The sequence below is a fragment of the Rhinichthys klamathensis genome, unplaced genomic scaffold (assembly GCF_029890125.1).
Source record: "Rhinichthys klamathensis goyatoka isolate OS25496 unplaced genomic scaffold, OSU_Roscu_1.1 h1tg000387l_1, whole genome shotgun sequence".
Lineage (NCBI taxonomy): Eukaryota > Metazoa > Chordata > Actinopteri > Cypriniformes > Leuciscidae > Rhinichthys > Rhinichthys klamathensis.
Window position 1 is genome coordinate 760,832 of NW_026606891.1, and position 19,133 is coordinate 779,964.

At 36.2% G+C, this 19,133-nt stretch overlaps 1 protein-coding gene across 2 annotated transcripts in view; it reads right to left on the reverse strand.

Annotated features, from left to right (window-relative positions):
• Positions 1 to 19,133, reverse strand: part of prkd1 (protein kinase D1) — a 45,154-nt gene that overhangs the window by 9,537 nt on the left and 16,484 nt on the right. The window contains exons 2-11 of one of the 2 annotated variants that reach the window (XM_056234047.1): positions 15,622 to 15,760; positions 8,518 to 8,649; positions 8,259 to 8,419; positions 7,951 to 7,974; positions 5,529 to 5,736; positions 3,431 to 3,508; positions 2,682 to 2,880; positions 1,773 to 1,896; positions 1,582 to 1,659; positions 1,086 to 1,356 (exon numbers count right to left, since the gene is read on the reverse strand). In XM_056234047.1, the coding sequence (XP_056090022.1) occupies positions 1,086 to 1,356; positions 1,582 to 1,659; positions 1,773 to 1,896; positions 2,682 to 2,880; positions 3,431 to 3,508; positions 5,529 to 5,736; positions 7,951 to 7,974; positions 8,259 to 8,419; positions 8,518 to 8,649; positions 15,622 to 15,760 (1,414 nt within the window). The remainder of the gene's footprint in view (positions 1 to 1,085; positions 1,357 to 1,581; positions 1,660 to 1,772; positions 1,897 to 2,681; positions 2,881 to 3,430; positions 3,509 to 5,528; positions 5,737 to 7,950; positions 7,975 to 8,258; positions 8,420 to 8,517; positions 8,650 to 15,621; positions 15,761 to 19,133) is intronic. The other variant, XM_056234048.1, reaches the window with a different exon arrangement.

The following is a 19,133-nucleotide window of genomic DNA, read 5'->3' on the forward strand; positions in this document are numbered from 1 at the left end:
AATCATGACATTTAAAATACGGCTTGTCGCCTCACAGCCTTGTTTTTAAAATCATCTCAAAGAAAACTAGAAACAAATTAGAAATTAAACCTGCACGATACTGATGTGAGGGGGGCCGTGTTTTTTTTAATTGAAATAAAGCTGAAATAAAATTAAATATAAATATTCAATGAAAAAAGTCAAACTTAAACAAAAATTAGAAATGATGATTTAGCAAATAACTGAAATAAAATAAGAACCAAAATTACAACAACTGAATTAAAAATGAATTAAAGCCATATATATATATATATATATATATATATATATAAATATAAACTAATAAATGACAAAACATACAAATAATAAAAATTAAATAAAAAATTAAATATGAACATATACAAATAAAATCAAATAAAAAATATTAATGAATACTATAATACTATATAAATAATACTAAAATAACACTGAGAGAGGCAAGCACACTTTTCATTGTTAGAATACAATATATCGCATCAAGTACAAAAAATACATTTAAGGTGCTCATTTTGCTGTATAATGCCATAAATGCCATAAAATAGTGAATTATCCCGAATGTCTGGATGTGATTTTATAGATATTCCAGATATTTTCCTAACAAAGTATCCCAAAAGCAGTGCATGAAAGGAGTAGTATGTCCGAATACGCAACATTCATGAAAATGCTGCCAGTGGACATTTTATCCCATGAGGCCATGAGAGAGGAGTTGTCATATTTGCAAATAGCTGAAAATTGCAGCGCAGTTAATATTCCATGTCTCATGGCAATGCCAAAATGCCATACTGTATGTAGTATGCATGGATTGTATTCATACTACACTCCTGCATTCTTATAGAATGTATTTTAATAATGAGCAAGAAGGTATTTTTCAAATGCACTACATACTCATACACAAATTTGGACACAGCTATAGTTGCCCTGTAGTTTACTGGCAGAAGCAAAGCGTAAAATTTTACAAAGCCTAGAAAACTAGAAAGGGAACATTACAACTGCACTGCATTTCTGTATTCGTAGCGTTTTCCCCCTTTGAGGACAAGCCCTTAAATGTTTCACCATGAAGTTCATACTGTGGTAGCTGTGATGGCCGCCGTGAGATATGCCCTTAGCGATGACAGGCATAAGTGCATGCTGGATGGCCATCTCCCACATGCGGGCCACGTCCTGTCCCACGCCGCTAACAAGCACACTGCTTCCGTAGCCCGACGTAGCCAGGTTCTCTCCTACATAGTACACTAGAGTTGTTGTGGCAATCTCAAAGCAATGTGGGTTGGCACCCTCAGGGAGAAGGTTGAATGTTTTCGCTGGTTCCAGAGACAGCATCTCAGATAGAGGAATTTCCTGTCGAAGAGAGTCAAGAGGTCTATCTGAAAGCTGAAACCTCAATGATATTGCAGAGACATGCATGTGGATCTGATGTGTGCGCTGATCCATGAAACCTATCAAGACAAACTATCAATGTTCTCTAAAGAAATTATGAAAGCCCTCAAGATGCTTCCTAGATGAATTTGTTAATGTGAGTTTCAAGTGTCAAACTTTATTTCTTGACCTAATAGTTGAAGTCACCTTATAGTATTTGCTCCCAGTGTCATTCTGGAACAGGGTAATGCACTTGCTGTCAAGTCGCCAGTAATGTCTCTTACGCTAGTGTGAAAAAAACAACAGATACTAGAAATGATCAGGTACAGAATGGAAAGTTCACTTGGTAATCCACACATGAATTCATAAGGTTTATAATGGAAACCCAGAGCACTTACCAATGTGTCTTTGCTGGTGAAATGCACAAGCCAGCCTTCTTTCATAACACTGCTGCTTTTCCTCTTGGTGTGTTTGACAGACTGAACCACCCGCATAAGTGGGATGTTGTTGCTGGTAGAAGGGCTTACAAACACGGTGACATGTCAAAACCTTCTAGAAAATGTCAATTGCAGGTCAGGATTCATAGCATTCAAATACCTTTGCTGTTTAGTTACTATTTTTATTTTCTACTTGACCTCAAAGAAACAACGATAACAACAATATGTTTTAACTCAAATTGTTACCCAGAACACAGCAAGACTACAAGTTCAGTTTTTATTGTTATATTTTTCCTGTTTGTCCTTAATATTAGGTACTTTTATTTGATAAAATCTCTGTTATACTGTAATAGTAACCCTACCGTTTAAAAAAAAAAACATTCATTTATTCAGCAAGGATGCATTACATTAGTTTTTTTTACTTACTTTCAATTCATCAAAAGATACTGAAAAAATGTATCACAGTTTCTACATAAATATTAAGCAGTACAACTGTTTTCAATATTGATAAGAAATTTTAGAATGATATTAGTATTAGAATGATTTCTGAAAGATCATGTGACACTGAAGACTGAAATAATGGCTGCTGAAAATTCAGTTTTACGATTACAGGAATAGATTTCATTTTAAAATATATTAAATAGAAAACAATTGTACTGTATTTTTGATCAAATAAATGCAGCCTTGGTGAGCATAAGAGCATCTTACCAACCCTAGCCTTTTGAACGGTAGTGGTGTATATTTGCAGTCATTTGTTCATTTATTTTGCATATAGTTTTAGTCACTGACAGAGACAAGTTTTTGGCCAAAAGTCAACTATTTGTGACGTTTGTTTTGTTTATAGGGCTTCTAGAGGTGACGAGGAGCTACCTGATGATTCTGTTGGATTCATCTGGGTCTTGGTCTTGGAAATCTCCAAGCTCACCATGTCCAGCTTCCAAAAGAGCAGCGGAGTCTGCCACCAGAGACTCTTCCATGTCATCGTTAAGTGGACTATGTCTATCCCCGTCATGGTCATCACAACCCTCCTCCATGACCACATCTGATTCAGCACCAGGACTTAACAGATCTATGAGCAATAAGAAGAAGAAGGGGATTGGAGTGAACAGCATGGCAAGACAATGTAAGTCACGTGATGTATGTGTGTAAAAAAGCTGTCAGTTTAACACCACCAACACTAGAAAGTAGAACTTGAAAATGAGTATTTTGAATTTCCATTCAGAAAAGTACAGAGTAATAATATTATATTATAATATAAATAAGGGATATTACAATAGAGTCCCTTTTGGCAGTTATATCATTGTTCTTTAGCCTTTTCATAAAATGTTGTGCTTACTATACATTTGCAAAAAGGAATTCCTTCTTTTGTTTTTGCTCTGGTATTATAACTAATAATATAAATGATTGATGATATCAATTTTAGGTTAATCCATTTCAGTGATATAAACAAACAGCTTCAGTCTTACAACATTACCCTGTTTTTTCATCTGAGCACACTGTTATGTATGGAGTATGATGTTCACATAGCATTTAATGTTTAGTGAGATAAATATTGTTGTTTTTGTCGTGAAAATGCAGTGTTGATCATTGATTGGCATGAAGACTAAAGTTAGACTTGCCTCCGTTTCTTGACACCTCTCCGAGGCAGTTGTTTGGCACTTTGGGTGCACATCTTTTATGGCAGTTAAATTTGCAATCTGAGACAGTGTGAGGGAAAAGAGAGCAGAGAAGAATGACAGAGCGACAGAGAGAGGGAGAAAGAGTTAAAGGGGGGGAGTGAGGGAGAGAGTTTACTACCAATCTGGCACATAAACATATGAGTTCCTGTTGTGCCGGTGGCTGACAGGCTGAGACCTCGCACATTGAACACATGAACATTAAAGCTGTTTGTAACAGCCCAGCCAACTGCACTCTTTACTGCTTGGCACATGGCATATATATTCCCCTTACACAAACACATCGTATATAAAAGCAGCTGTTGTGTCACTGTATATTTATGTTCTGTTCTAGATGACACAAAAGGATCAACAAATTCTATGATCTGTTAAACTGTACGGTGTTATCAGAATGTAGGATCTGTAAAGCAAGCATAAATACATGAAATATTGGCACCCAATACACTAAGGATAGGCTATGTTTGGAATACTACACCTACTATTTTTGCAACATGAATTATGTACTACTGTGCCATATGCTAATTGTATTTTCATGCATAAAATGCTACATTTGATCTACTATGTTTGCCAGAATGGCAAACACAACCATAGCGCACCATTTTAACATAGGCTATCTATTGCTATTGACTATTTAATAGTATTGCCAAAGGTTCGAATTTTTGTTTACGCTTAACTGGATGAAAAATAAACTGAAAATATCCTATTTATTTCCAGCATGCACTAAATTAAACATTCAACATGAAGTATTTTTGTATGCCAGAAATAGTAGGCTAAGTTGTATGCTAATATGCTATTTTTAATTAGGCCAATATTTGCATAATAATACTGTTTCATATTTTATGATGGAAAAAATACTATGCACTAAATGAAACATTCAACATGAAGTATTTTAATATTGCAGAGAGAGTACGTTTTATGCTATTTCAAATTAAGCTAGAGCTTCACAATTAATTGTTAAAAGATCGCGATCTCGATTCAAACACCCATGCGATCTTATTCCTAAATGACAACGATTCGGCTATGCCTGTTAAACCTTTGACAAGTATGATCATAGCGATTCAAATCTGTGTTCGTGCTGCCGCTGAGCGAGAGAGCAGTTGATGTTGCAGTATGAAACAGCTTCAGCCTTCACAAAGTGTTTTCAACCTCAAAGTATTATTATTTCTGTTACAATAATTCAAATTATCACAGAAGTACAGGGATTAAAGTTTATAGTTTGGATATAAACACTGATGTCTACGGTAGTGATCCAAGTAACTTGACGCTTCAAATAAGGATTATATGATAGGATATCATCATTACACCAGTAGGTGGCGACAAATGACTGTTAAAAACTGTATTTGTCATTGAATAATTCAAGAGATTCGTTCAATTTTGTTCCACATTTTGTCAGAACCTCTAGTAAATTACATGTTGTTGTTGTTGTTTGTTTAGTGATCTATTCAGAATCGTGGGAGAATCATGATCTCTATTTTAAACAAACAAAAACAATTATGATTCTCAATTTATCCAGAATTGTCCAGGTCTAAATTCAACCAATATTTGCATAGTCAAATTGTTTCTTATTATAGTAAAAAAAAAAAGTAGTCAGTATACAGTATAATTTGTGCATTATACAGTTAGCTAGTATTCCATTTTGAACACAGCCTTATACTGGGCTTCATTCTCTGGCTAATACAATGCACTGTGCACGTAATAGCAAAACGTCATATCTGCTGGAGATATTATAGTGAATATTATATTTGTGTACTTGTTGTAATTTGTGTAATTAGTTTTATGGATTTTGTGAATACACTCCAATGTTAATTTGAGAAAGTAAGGAGTCACAGCAATTAGTGACCATTATCCAGTGTAAGCTCAGACGAGTTAATCAAATTTTTATTACAAAGAATTCAAATTACATGGAAAGATCAGGATCAGAGGGGATTTAGTCGAGACACGTTAATATGCAAAGCAATAAGACACTAAAACAATTACTGTATGACAATAAAGACAATAATTTCACAGCCGTAGCTTAAAAATGTTAAGGATAAGCTCCTACCTTTGCACTGTAGACCCTGACGGAAGAGGCCCTTGAGGAGCTTCTTGCAGTGCTGACAAACGGTGGGGCGTGTGTATGAATGGATGACTAATGTGTGTGGCACCTTCACTTTAGAAAGCAGGATCTTGTCTAACTCTATTGGCCGACCTATATAGGACTGAGAGTTGGAGCGGCCTCTTCCAGGAAAGATGTCTGATGGTGTTTTTTGCTGTGGACAAATAATATGGATTGTAATGTAGAAATTCTATGTAAGAAATATAGGACATCCGCACAACACAAGGGCTATATGTCACCGGTTCGACTGTGTTCTCGGTACATCAGTATTTTTCATAAATGTCAGGTCAGGGTAAGTGTCACACTTATATTGGGGCAAGTTGTCACATTATGAATTTGTATGTTATGAAGGTAACACTTTAGTTTAGGGTCCAATTCTCACTATTAACTAGTTGCTTATTTGCATGCATATTACTAGAATATTGGCTGTTTATTATTACTTATAAAGCACATATTAATGCCTTATTCTGCATGACCATATTCTACATTCCTTAATCCTACCCAACACCTAAACTTAACAACTACCGGTACCTTACAAGCAGTAATTAGGAGTTTACTGAGGCAAAAGTCATAGTTAGTAGTGAGAATTGGACCCTAAACTAAAGTGTGACTGTAATGAATAACCGTATACAATTATTTACATTTTTGTTCACCAAACCAATTGTTTGATATTTTTGTGCGGTACCTTTTACATTTTTGCGAATAGTTTTAGGTTTTATAATTGTTTTACTGTGTGCATTTTGCTGAAAAGCCTATAATACAGTATAACAGTAGCAGCTTCCACTGTGACAACTTACCCCCATATAGTGCGACAATTGGGGCATGTTGACACACACCAACTCTTTTTTTTCTTGGGCAATATTTAAATGTTTGACAGATCTTAGCCAATATTTCAAGTTATGTATTCATACAGAAATTAACTTCCAAAAATAAACCGTGTAGCCTGGTCTATTTTTTGATCAAATTATGACTGCTTTTTAGTGATATGTCATGCAAAGGTTAAATAACAAAGGTAAATAAAAAGGATTACTTTGTCACACAGGTTCTCTGGTATTATTAACACGAGCCAAGTCAGCACCACCCCGCTCTCGATTAGGTGAACAAAAACACAAAGGCCCTACGAGGTTCATGCTGAGGGAGATTGTTGTATATGCTGAGCTTTGATGAATTTGCATCAACTCAGAACAACAACTTTCTCATCAAGCTGATCTTTAATGTGCTGCTGATTGGCAAAGATGCAGATGTCTTACCACCTGTTGTGAATAGATCTGACATCACGCAGGTGTGCATAATCAACTATTCAATGTGCTCTAAAGAAAGAAAATGATCAATAGCTTCCTGTTGCCATGTTGTACACTTCACCAAAGGCCTTAAGAAGATTCATGTGAAAGGTAAGGTAATCGTACAGATGCAGATCATTTGCTGTAACCTGTCTTAGGTGTAGGGAACAGATTAGAGAGCAGCTAACAGATGTTTGATTCTGCCGTCAACAGCCGATTAACAGTTTTCTTCAAACAAACTCTACATGTGTACCACAACATTTATGGTGTCAGGTTAAAATGTCTTAACCTCTTAGAGAAAAGAACGACATGTCTGGCTCACTAAGTTTAAAAGGAGCAAACACTCAGAACTCAGGTTCACTGTAAATGCCGCAGCAAAAGATAATTAGACAGATAAATATAGAAACCGAATATAATTTTTGAATATATATATATGTATATAAAACACTTTTATTCAGCAAGGATGCATTAAATAAAGCAACAGTGACGGTACAAACATTTATATTGTCACAAAAGATTTCTTTTTCAAATGAATGCTGTTCTTTTGAACTTTCTGCTCATCAGAGAGTCCTGAAAAAAATGTATCATGGTTTCCACAAAAATATTACGCAGCACAACCGTCTTCAACATTGATAGTAGTTAAGAAATGTTTCTTGAGCACCAAATCAGCATATTAGAATGATTTCTGAAGAATCATGTGGTTGCAAGGTTGCTGAAAATTCAGCTTTGCTATCACAGAAATAAATGACATTTTAAAACAGGTTCAAATAGAAAACTGTTCTTTTACATTTTTAATAATATTTAATAATTATTTCACAATATTACTGTTTGTACAGTATTTTTGATCAATAATCTCAATAAGAGATTTTATTTAGATTTTGGGGTAGTGTGTGTTGTGTGTTTATATATTCATATATAAAATATATAGTATAGTCAAATATATTCAAACAGTAAATATTAATAGTTGATGCTTTTCTCTATCACCTCTTTATCAAACAGATTTCATTTTTTTCATATTGCATTAAAACAGGGGGTGTATGACAAACAAAGTATCACAAGGAGTCAGAGCTGAATTAGTTAGTGCCTACCTCCATGCTAGGACTGACAGGAGACTGGGCAGGAATGAAAGGATGTGTGGGGAGAGGTAGAGAGAGACAGACAGAGATTGAGTAGTGTTAATAGGACACACATGCATTAGGGTCAACAAACGGGCCAAATCTATGATCTATATCAATAACATCTGAGATCATTAGGGCAAAACCTGTTGTATTTGTAAGATTCATATGGTTTATATTTTATATTTGAACACTTACATTTGAGTATTCTATATTTTGTGACTAAGGGAGGGAACATCTGATATAAAGTGCTGTGGATCTGATTTTGACTTCAAACTCACCAGTAAAGCTTCATCAGAGGTGCTGGGAGACCGTTCAGCAGACACAGAGCGAGTGTTGGTCAGGCCGGTGAGGGACACGTTAGATAGTCGACGTTTACGGATGCCACTGCAGTTGTTTGGGATTTTAAAGGCACACCGTTTGTGGTAGTTCAGCCCACAGCCTAACACAAAGATAGTGACAAAAGATTGTGACATTGTGGTCTGTTTCTCCCTCTAATGTAATGCTGACACAAGTTTAATGGAATGTTTAGACCTTTACCTTCACACTTAAGCCCCTGCCTCACTAAACCCCACAGCATCTCTCCACAGTGATCACAGAACGCTGGAGCTCGATATGAGTGAACGAACAGAGCGTGAGGTCTGATCTGAAAATCCTCCACAGTAGCTGAAGCTGAAAGTTTAAAACAACATGCACAAAAGCAAAATGTAAATTTCATAGATAATTGCTTTTACATTTTCATTTTTGTGTCCCAAAAAATAATTTTGTAATATCCCTTTAAAAAAGCCAGGTTCCTTAATGACATCATCCTCCGGGAAGTGACATCATCACTTCATCACATTAACAGTGGATTTGATTAATTCTGTGACGTTTTGCTCAGCTGGTTTGTCTCACTTAAAACATTCCATCCTGTTCAGGGTTATTATCGTTAACTAAAACTAAAACCATTAAAAAAAACACATATACTACTTGAAATAAAATATATATATTTAAAAATGTAAAAGTTGCCAAGGCAATATTTCTATAAACATAAAAATAATCATGAACACAACAACAAAATTACAAAAACTTTAACTAAAAGTAAAATAAATTCAAATTATATTAATGGATTCTAATTTAAAATATTAACAAAAACAATAATTGTATATCAATGATACTAAAATAACACAACCTGTATATAAAATTACACAAAGGCAAAATATGGTTAAATATGACTTCAGATTAAAATAGGTTGACATTCTCATATAAGCTCTGAACTTTAGCTCTTTATTTTCACCCTGTAAGGCACACAGCTAATGAGCAAATAACCAAGCTGTAATTAATAAAGTGCCTGAGCTTGACCACAGCATATTTCTGTGCTGTAGACTTTCATAAAAATATCTCCTTAAATTACAACACTGGCATTATAAAAAATAAAATAAAAACCTTACTCACGAGCACAGTAATTTTTAAAACATCTATTATGTTGTTATATTATATATTAATTATGGAAAAACATAAATTGTGCAAAAAGAAATGCTGAAAGATACTTAATGCTTGAGAGAGAGGTTTGAGACACAATTAAGTAACATAATTATTCAAAATAACCATGTCACTTTACCCCCAACAGCAAATACTATCCTTTCAGTTATTTCAACATTTACTATATACATGATTGACATTTAACCAAAGTGAAAATCATGAGTCTTTTGTCTGTAAATATGTGATAGTTTCAGGTATTCTCATTAGCTGAGTAAATCTGCAACATTTGAAGATCAATGATTCACTTCACATTAACAAACGCAATTGCACATCACAATTACGAAATTAAAATTGATTTGATCTTTTTCATTATGCTCCGCTAACATTCCTAATACTTGCAATTAACATGATTTGTGCATTTTATTTGAAGTGGCTTTGGTAAAACTGTAATCTGCTAAAAAAACATCTATGTAAATCCTTGGTAATTCATTAAAGAATATGCGATACCTGATGAGAGACTTCAAGTTTTGACAACCTTAAACTCCGAGACATCTGTTATTTGTGTGTAATTGTGGTTGTTCAAGTGAAGTGAGTCATAGATCATCCCAAGTACTTAAATTTCAATTTACATCTTAAAATCATAATTAAAGTTGTTTTCCCATAACAACTGACATAAATAACCACATTTTTTGTTTGCATTATTTGGACTTTCGACTTCATGAGGGAATTTGCTTCGCTCTTAATCCCAGCAACACTGAGTAAACATGTCATGATTAAAAAGGCAAACAAATGTTGCAGAGGGAGTTATATCTTTATTTTATGAACCATCCTCTTTCGAGCTCCCACAAGGCATGTGTATCTTTGGGGTGCAGATGGATGAGAGGGTGGGCCAAATACAATCTATCAATGGCCAGTCTGGCACGCTCTGGCCGTCTCCACAAAACTGCCACAAGGCCTGGGCAGCAGGCTCTCTGGCCTTGCCGAATTCTAATCAGATGGGCAGACACGCAGTCTGCCAGGGTTAATGGGCTAGAGATGGTGGTCGTGGTCAAGCACTAATTAATTGAGGATTCAGTTTGGTTGAGCTTTAAAATACGACAAAGAAGCTGATTCAGAGCCACATGACATCTTTGTACCAGATATTTTCACTTTTAAGCATGAGCTCGAATAATAATTACTCACTCGAAAAACCTATGCGCCGCAGCATAATCTTACAGAACAGAGCGAAATCCAGAGATATGACAATTTTTAATTGCCATCCAAACTCTTCCAAACAAACCCAGCTTTATTTATATTTGCAAATTGTACTATGAAAGGGAAGCTTTTGGGGTGGTTGGAGTGTTTTGATTGGCTCTTGTTGGCTGCATGTTGACAGGACCAATAGCGGTTGAGTGGCGAGCGCAGCGGGAGAACTGCCTGACTCAACGCACGCATGTTGCCTCCTCTCCAACATGGCTTCCCCTAGTACGCTCAAGTAGAATACATTCTGATTAGCCATTCTGCAGCTAAATTACCTCAATTCATTCAAATTATTGTTTTGCCTTTTGTTTAAAGGCCAAGATATGTTTGCAAGTTGAACTACCTGTAAACTGTCATTAAATGCTTCAGGGAAATGAGTATGATGCTGAAAAGGCATCCTGAGTTGACTTAATGCAAATACTTGTTTTTCCCGGGGTTTTTTTTTTTTTCTTCCTTGCTTCTGGTGGAAATTGGAAGTTTTCTGGCCCTACACACTCTGGGCTCCGATTCCTCTTTGAGACATTAAAGGCAACAAGAAAGGTACAATGATTAGGAATCACTATCACTTTGTCACACTAAAGTTTATGCATACTTCTTAATCAATATCCACGTACGGTTATTAATCCCACACATTCTGTCTAGCGCCTGTATTTTCATGCACTTTCTATGTTGCAATTATGTTGATCTAGGCATAGCCAAACATCCTGTCAGCGCGCTTCACTGGAGCCAACCCGTGGTTACTCTAAATTTATCCAGCAGAAAATAGACTTCAAGCAGACTTTAAGAACCACAACAGACTGGGTATAGAGACCCAGCAGAGAAAGCGTAGGTCATATTTTCATGAAATGCTGCTCTTTTTAATTACCGTAGGAGATATTGTCAAAGTGATAATCTGAGAGATCAGCATTTATTGGCCCGCTCGTTGCACCTTTTTTCAGATTCAGGCCAATTACAAAGTGTACAACTTGTGCTTTGAAAACCATATGGTGACCAAAATCAGGTTTTACTCTAATACAATATAATAATTAATTTGGGCTTTAGAGTGCTGTAAAATAATAAGTTTACTCAATTAGTTAAGGAAAACTATGAGCTGGACCATTACCTATTTTTCCATCCACCTATTTTTATGCACATTTTGGGATATTGCATAAAAACGCTGGATGGAAATGCCAAGATGCGCATACATTCAAAAAATGCGCATAAATAAATGTATGCGTTCAATTGAGTCGGATCTATTTTTTATTCGACAAGAAAACATGTACATAAACTACGATGGCAACCCATTTACCTTTTTTAAAAAAGTCATGTGACTTTACCATGACTGGACTAACCAGCAGATCGATCTTGTTGCAGAGTATCTGAAATGCTGTTTTTGCCATTCTGAAATGCCTGAAGTCATTAACATAAAGTGGTTCGGTATCATTAGCTGCCAGAACTGTCTTACAGCAGGCATGCAGAAACAAGATAACATATTGCATTTCGTCTACACGCTCTGAGGAGCAAGTCATTTATTATATACTGTACGAAAATGATATACAGTGGCTTCTCCTCCTGCAGCAACTTCCATTTTTCTTATTGATACTTAGCGCCAGTTTATCAGTATTTTATTTGATTTGATTTTTATTTAAAAGGGACCATGTGCAATTAATAACATAAATGTAAACATTTGATGCATTACACCAGAGTTAGCCTTAGGCTAATTTACATCTGCAGTCCCCAGGTACAAATAAATACATACAGCACAGATTAAAATATCAACATTATCAAAAATATGCGGCATATCAAACATAAAACATCAAACATTGTTCAAGAGCATATAACATGTACTTAATGCCCCTCACTGGCACACACACACGCACGCACACACGCACGCACGTTCTATAATCACAACATACAATGGTATGCCTACATACAGCCCCTTCTCAACCCTTACGTCAACCCTACAATAAAGAGGTAAATGTGGCTAAAGAAAAAATAATAATAATACCCACTGACACATTAGTGGATGCATTGTTGTGAAAATTTTAAATGTTTTTTTATTTTATCTTTAAAAGCCCCAAACAAGTCACAAGTTTTAATATTATCTGGAATTGTGTTCCATTGTATCACAGCTTTGATAGAAAAGGCTGCCTGCCCAAATGCTGAATAGCGAAAGGGTACAGTGCAGCTGTATACAGAGGCTATTCTAGTGGTCCTCACAGAGCCACGATAACAGACAAACTCACGCAAACAGGTGGGGGCCAGACCTTTTAAGATTTTATAAACTGTGCATAAATTTGAGAATTTTCTAAAATTCTCAAAATTTAGTAGATTGTACTTTTGTAGTATATCACAGTGATGGTGCCTGAGTGGCTTTTTGTCAAGAATTTTCAGGCCCTGTTTGTACAGGGATTCTAAGGGCCTAGTTGTTGTTTGGCTAGCCTGCCCCCAGCAGGTGATACAATATGCGATATGTGAGAAGATAAGGGCATGTAAAAATATCTTAGCAGCCTCTATTGATAGAGAGGATCTGATCTGTCTATAATTTGCCAAATTGTATTTAATAATTGTTGTCATTTTCTTTATGTGTTTTTTGAAGGTCAGGTTTGGATCAAGCAGCACTCCAAGATATTTAATTTCAGTAACAGTCTCAAGCTGTTCACCTTTAAAGCAGATGTTTACATCTTGGATGTTTAGTTTGGTTTTGGAGAAGAACATGCCTTTCGTCTTACTATATTCAAGGTAAGGCAGGATTGGTCTAACCACTCGGCCACTCCAACCAAGGCGTTGGTTAATTTAGTTGCAGCTTGTTGAGCTGATGTTGCATGGGTGTACAATACAGTATCATCAGCATAGAGTTGTATCTCTACATCGTGACAGTGCTGAGGTAGGTCATTAATGTACAAACTAAAGAGTAGTGGCCCTAACACAGATCCTTGAGGTACACCCGTGGTGCAGGTGCACCCCAAGGAGCTGGAGCACGTGTCATTGATTTTTACACACTGCCTTCTATTGGATAGGTAAGACGAAATCCATGCAAGTGTATTGGACGAAAGGTTGAAGCTAATGAGTCTGGACATAAGGACATTGTGATTAACTGTGTCAAAAGCCTTACTTAAGTCCAAAAACACAGCTCCAACAACTCCTCCTTTATCAAGAAAAGATCTAATTTGCTCTGTTAGGTATAGAACTGCTGTTTCTGTGGAGTGAAGTTTTCTAAATCCAAACTGGACTGAATTTAGACCGGGGTTGCAACTGTTAATATGATCTGTGAGTTGGTTTATGACCACTTTTTCAGCAATCTTGGAAATTACTGGTAATAAGCTAATGGGTCTATATTTACTCACTACATGGCGGTCACCAGCTTTAAAAATAGGAGTTACAATCGCATGTTTCCAGTCTATAGGAAAGAGACTATGAGTAATTGAGAGGTTTACTAAATGGGCAATAGGGGGGATTAATGTAGCTGAATGTTTTTTAATAAACATTGTGTCCTGATGAAAAGCATCTTTGCTTTTTGAGTTTCTTAAGGAACAAATCACTTTATTTATTTCTTCTTCAGTGACTGTGACTAAGTTAAAACCCTCTCTTACAATACCAAAGCCACTACATTGTTCCCTAAGTTTAAAATGGTTTCCTAATTCCTGAACAGAATCAATAAAAAAAGAATTAAAAGCGGAGGCAATTTTTATGTCCTCATCTATTATCTTGTTTCGAACTGTGAGCCGAATATCCTCGGTATAATGGTGAGCTCTCCCTATTAAATTATTAATGCTTTTCCATATTTGGCTACTATTACCGTTAGCATCTTTCAAAAGTTTAAGGAAAAATTCTGACTTGGCCAATCTTAATTCATTAACCACTTTGTTTCTCAAGCCTTTGTAAACCAAAATGTCTGCATCTCTTTTAGTCTTGATGGACTTTTTTAGAGCAGCATCTCTACTCTTCATCAGTTTCCATAAATGTTCACTGAACCAAGGCAAATTGACCTTGTTTCTATTTTTTCTCTTAATTTCTAAGAGAAAAAGCCATTATGCTCCATAAGTAAGTGACCATTTTGCTCTCTTCGGCTAACTGGATGGAAACGGTGCTTTATTCACAAAGGTTTTATGCGATATTCCCATTTTGCGCACAAGTTAAATTCGCAACTTTGGTGGGATGGAAACATAGCTATTGATTCGCTTAGACGCATTTTACTTTTGCGTTAGTAACTGGTGATATATTATACCCTCCGAGAAATGTGACGAGAAAATCGCACAGGGTCCCTCTGGGGGTGTCATAATTAATAAACGTTGACCTTACTTTTGTAACAGTTATAAAACTCTTCTATGTTACTTTACAGTGAAAGCAGCTGTCAAGTGTGTCATTGAGAAGTGTTACTCCGGGCTCCCAAAGGCTCGTCTATGAGAATGTGTGCATCTGGGTGTGTTAATCACCTGATTCATCTTGTCACAGACACGCACTTGCACAGAGAAACACACCAGACCTGGTAGAGAGGCTGGGGGGTGGAGGAGGTGTCAGTCCCCGCTTTATCTCGTCAGAATAGACTTCACTCAATTACCTGACATAGCACAGGGAGGAGAGGGGGAGGAAGGGAGGGGAAGGCCTGCCAAGTGTTTGGAGAAACACTTTAGCAGTGTCAAATGCGATACCTCCATCGCTTCCTCAGCAAAGCAACTCCGGTTTTCACACCGGGTGCGGCATCAAAACTTGGATGCGTATCAACTTTTCCAGAGTGGGAAATGGAAGGACTAAGAGACAAAAAACAGTCAGACATGGCACAGGAATCGCACTACGGTGTGTGGCAGACTGCAAAAACTTTGGCGGCGTTGCAACAAAGTCACAGTGTCTTGTCTAACTGATCTATAAATCAATGTGTTACATCACAAAGAAGACGATGGATGTACATCTTTGTCTAGGGGCATGACTACATGCTGAGCAAAAACTATTGAACACGACACTTACCTGACAGGACGACTTCCACCAGGTCTCCCTCCATAATTTCAGCCGCGCACCTCACCAACTGCAGAATGTTCTCAGAGTTTGGATCATGACGGAAAAGAAGAATCTTTTCATACATCCCATAGAAGCCACATTCTGGGAACTGTGATGGAAGAAAAATTATGTCTGTCAGGTTTTTTTACTGAGTAAGGACTACATTGAGTGGGTGGTGTGTAGTTTATGATGGTTAGCTTACATGAAATGCTTGTCTACTGATGCCAGACATATAATGCATCTAAAAGCCCTCCCCACACATTCAAATTGCAGACACCATTTCTCATACATGAAGCTTTTCATTCAGTTATAAAAAAAGTATCGGTACTCAGAAAACACATTATGATCGCTGATGGGACAAACCTTAATGACAAAAACAGATTTATAGTATTAAATGTTTTTTTTTTGACTGCTCCTAAACAGTTTTACAAACAGCAGCCTCGCAATCAATCCAATGTCAAAAGAAGAGAGCAACATATTGACTGACCCATGTAGACCGCTGGGGAAATGGCTCACTAGCCTCATTCCCTATTGATCCCTGCTGGGTTGAGTTGCAGCAACACTGCAGAGAAGGCCTGCAGGTAATGGCAATTCAAACCTACACAATTCACAAAGGGTACTCGCATCTAAGCTATTTGGGTTGTATTACACCACAAACAAAGAGATCACAAATCAAAACTTCTCTAGCTGTCACTATGAACTTGTATTTGAACTTTGCATCTGCATTGACATTATTCTGTACATCCAAAATATGCTGGTATTGAACTCTGTGTTGAGTATCAGTTACTGGAAATACCACACATAAAGAAACATTAATGCATATTAATAATATAATATCTAAAGCCAGTAGTATGCAAATGGCGGGACATAGTTGCGCCATTTTACAACAGAACGGTTACAACAAACCTCAAAGTCGTTTATGCTAATGATCTTTCGGCGCTACATCCTCTAATATTTTTATCTAGAGCCAAACGCGAATTATTCAAGCCCTTTCCGTTCTGTGTGCTTTGCTTCTCTCGCTCGCTAAAGACGTAAAGTGCCACATTAAAGTTTTTATTTATTTATTATCCCATAATTTACTCACCCTCAAGCCATCCTAGGTGTATATGATTTTCTTCTTTCAACACAATCAGAGTTATATTTAAAAATATCCTGGCTCTTCCAAGCTTTATAATGGGATTTAATAGAGCCTGAGTTTTTGAAGCTCCAAAAAGCACATCCATCCATCATAAAAGTAATCCAGATGGATCCAGGGGGTTACTAAAGTAACGGCCATATGCGAGTCTAGTTCCGGCAGGAGAGTGACCTCTGACCCGATGCATATCTTTGTCTTTGTCCTTTTAACACTTAAGGTGATTTCCCATGACAGCGCTAGTAAATGCATTTGTAAGTTGCGTCTTATTGTTTACCTTGTTTCCTTTTCAATATAAAAGTCTTTTCTACTGACCCACTCATTAAGACAGTCTTTGCAGGATTTCAGTTAAATAAAAATAAAGTTATGAAAACGTAACTTTGCCCTTGGCGATATGCTCTGGAACAAGTAATGTATTATTGAGACCAAAGATTGCCCGCTTGATATTCCCAAAATGAATTAGGCTATACCTCATGTTTAAACACTAGAGCCACCGGCAAATTCCTAAAGGACTGGCCAAGATAAAGCTGTTCTCGGCGGGTACATGAGCGCTGAATGGCAGCTGACAGTCTGGAGCTCACAGCTCTGAAAACGTTTAAACAAATTGTCAAATAGGTGCCATGTTTATATCGCATATTTGAGGTCTAAATAACTAGGGCGTTCTTGCCTAAAAAACTCTTAATACTACATTCCGAGACACAACAACAGTAGTATTTGTAAAATTGTAGTGGTTTGCTCGTCTGCCATGACACTCGCTGTGAGAAATGCTGCAAGCGGAATGATATAAATGGTGATACTGGTAGAATATCGCATTGCTGGAAAAAGCTCTCAGCCAATCAGAATCGAGAACCAGAACGAACTATAATTTAACCTGTTAACTGGCACCCCCCTTTTTTTTGCATAGACATAAAAATCACTATCCAAACTTAAATGGTTGTAATTCAGGAATGCTTTGGAATATAGACCTATGGCTGGTCTTGTTTTAAAGAAGACATTTTCCAGATTATTGTAGAAGTCCAGAAATTGTAAAAAATGAAACAGAAAAAAAGTTATATAAGTTTGAGTTTATGAAATTGTGTAATGTAAAAATATAATGATTAATATTTTATATAAAATATATATATTACAAAATATATTTTACTCTAAAACTGCAAGAAAATTAAAGTCAAATATCTGAACAAGTTGTATTCCAAATTTTAGGTTGATATCTCAAAAAATGAGCTTTCAGTAAGATTTTATTCGGGCGCAGTACCCAACTTTTTCACTAGGTGAACACCAGACTCCATTACTGCCCATATAAGGGCGCCTCCATTTTCATATGTTTTGAGTGATCTGAACCATGTATTTCCATAATTTTCATACAATTTATGAAGAAGACATCCTATTCAGAAGTAGTAGGGGTGGTTTGGCAGTATTTGATTTGAATTAAACCTCTAATAAATGCATAAAGACTACGTTATAGCGTTATAGCTCGCAGCCGCATTACAAATCGAGAATCCATACATTTTTCTTTATATTTAAAACATTTTCAGACCTTTTTTTTCTCATAAAATGGAATTGGTGTTATCTTTTGAACTCATGGCATGAAAACAAACTGAGGTTTCTACCAATCTTTCATGATTTTTCATGTTTATTGTTATTTCAAAATAAAGGCCTAAATACTCCTAATGAATATGAAATATTCTTGTTGCAAATTGATAAATTTCTGCTCCTCTGTAATATATTTTAGATAAATATATGAAAACTAGAGATTTTAAGCTTTCAAATGATATATAGTTTGGCAATATTACTTTAGGTTTTTACTAAGATATTATTGTTTTAAACATGCAATGGCAAATGGGCCCGCCGGGGTTAAGAGGATAATATAATATATAATATAATAATTGTCAGGCGTATGATGTATTAAAAATTATCTTTCTTTCTGTCATTCTAATTCTGTGTTTTGTGGCCAATTTATTTCTAATTCCAACTCATGAATTACGAGCTAAAACAGTATGTTCTATACAATATGAATGTAGCTGTGTACCTTAAGTTTATGCAACTGGTCCCAGCTCTTAAATTGCTCAATTTTGCTTTAGTCTTTATAGCAGCTGAGAGTATGTATGTGTCTGATATTCCTGTATGCATTTAAATGTACAAAAATTCAGGAAGCTGCTTCAAATGAGATTTCTAAAGAGGCATCTACAGAAAGCAAAGTATGGCACAGAGCTGAATAGGAAGTGAACGAATGTGGAAAAAATCCAATTTCTAAATAGAGACACCGAGCAGCAATGACTAACATTGAGAAAGCAACTGTGGGATTATAAAGCGTCTCCATCCAAGATATCTGGATGCTAACAGACTGTGAAAG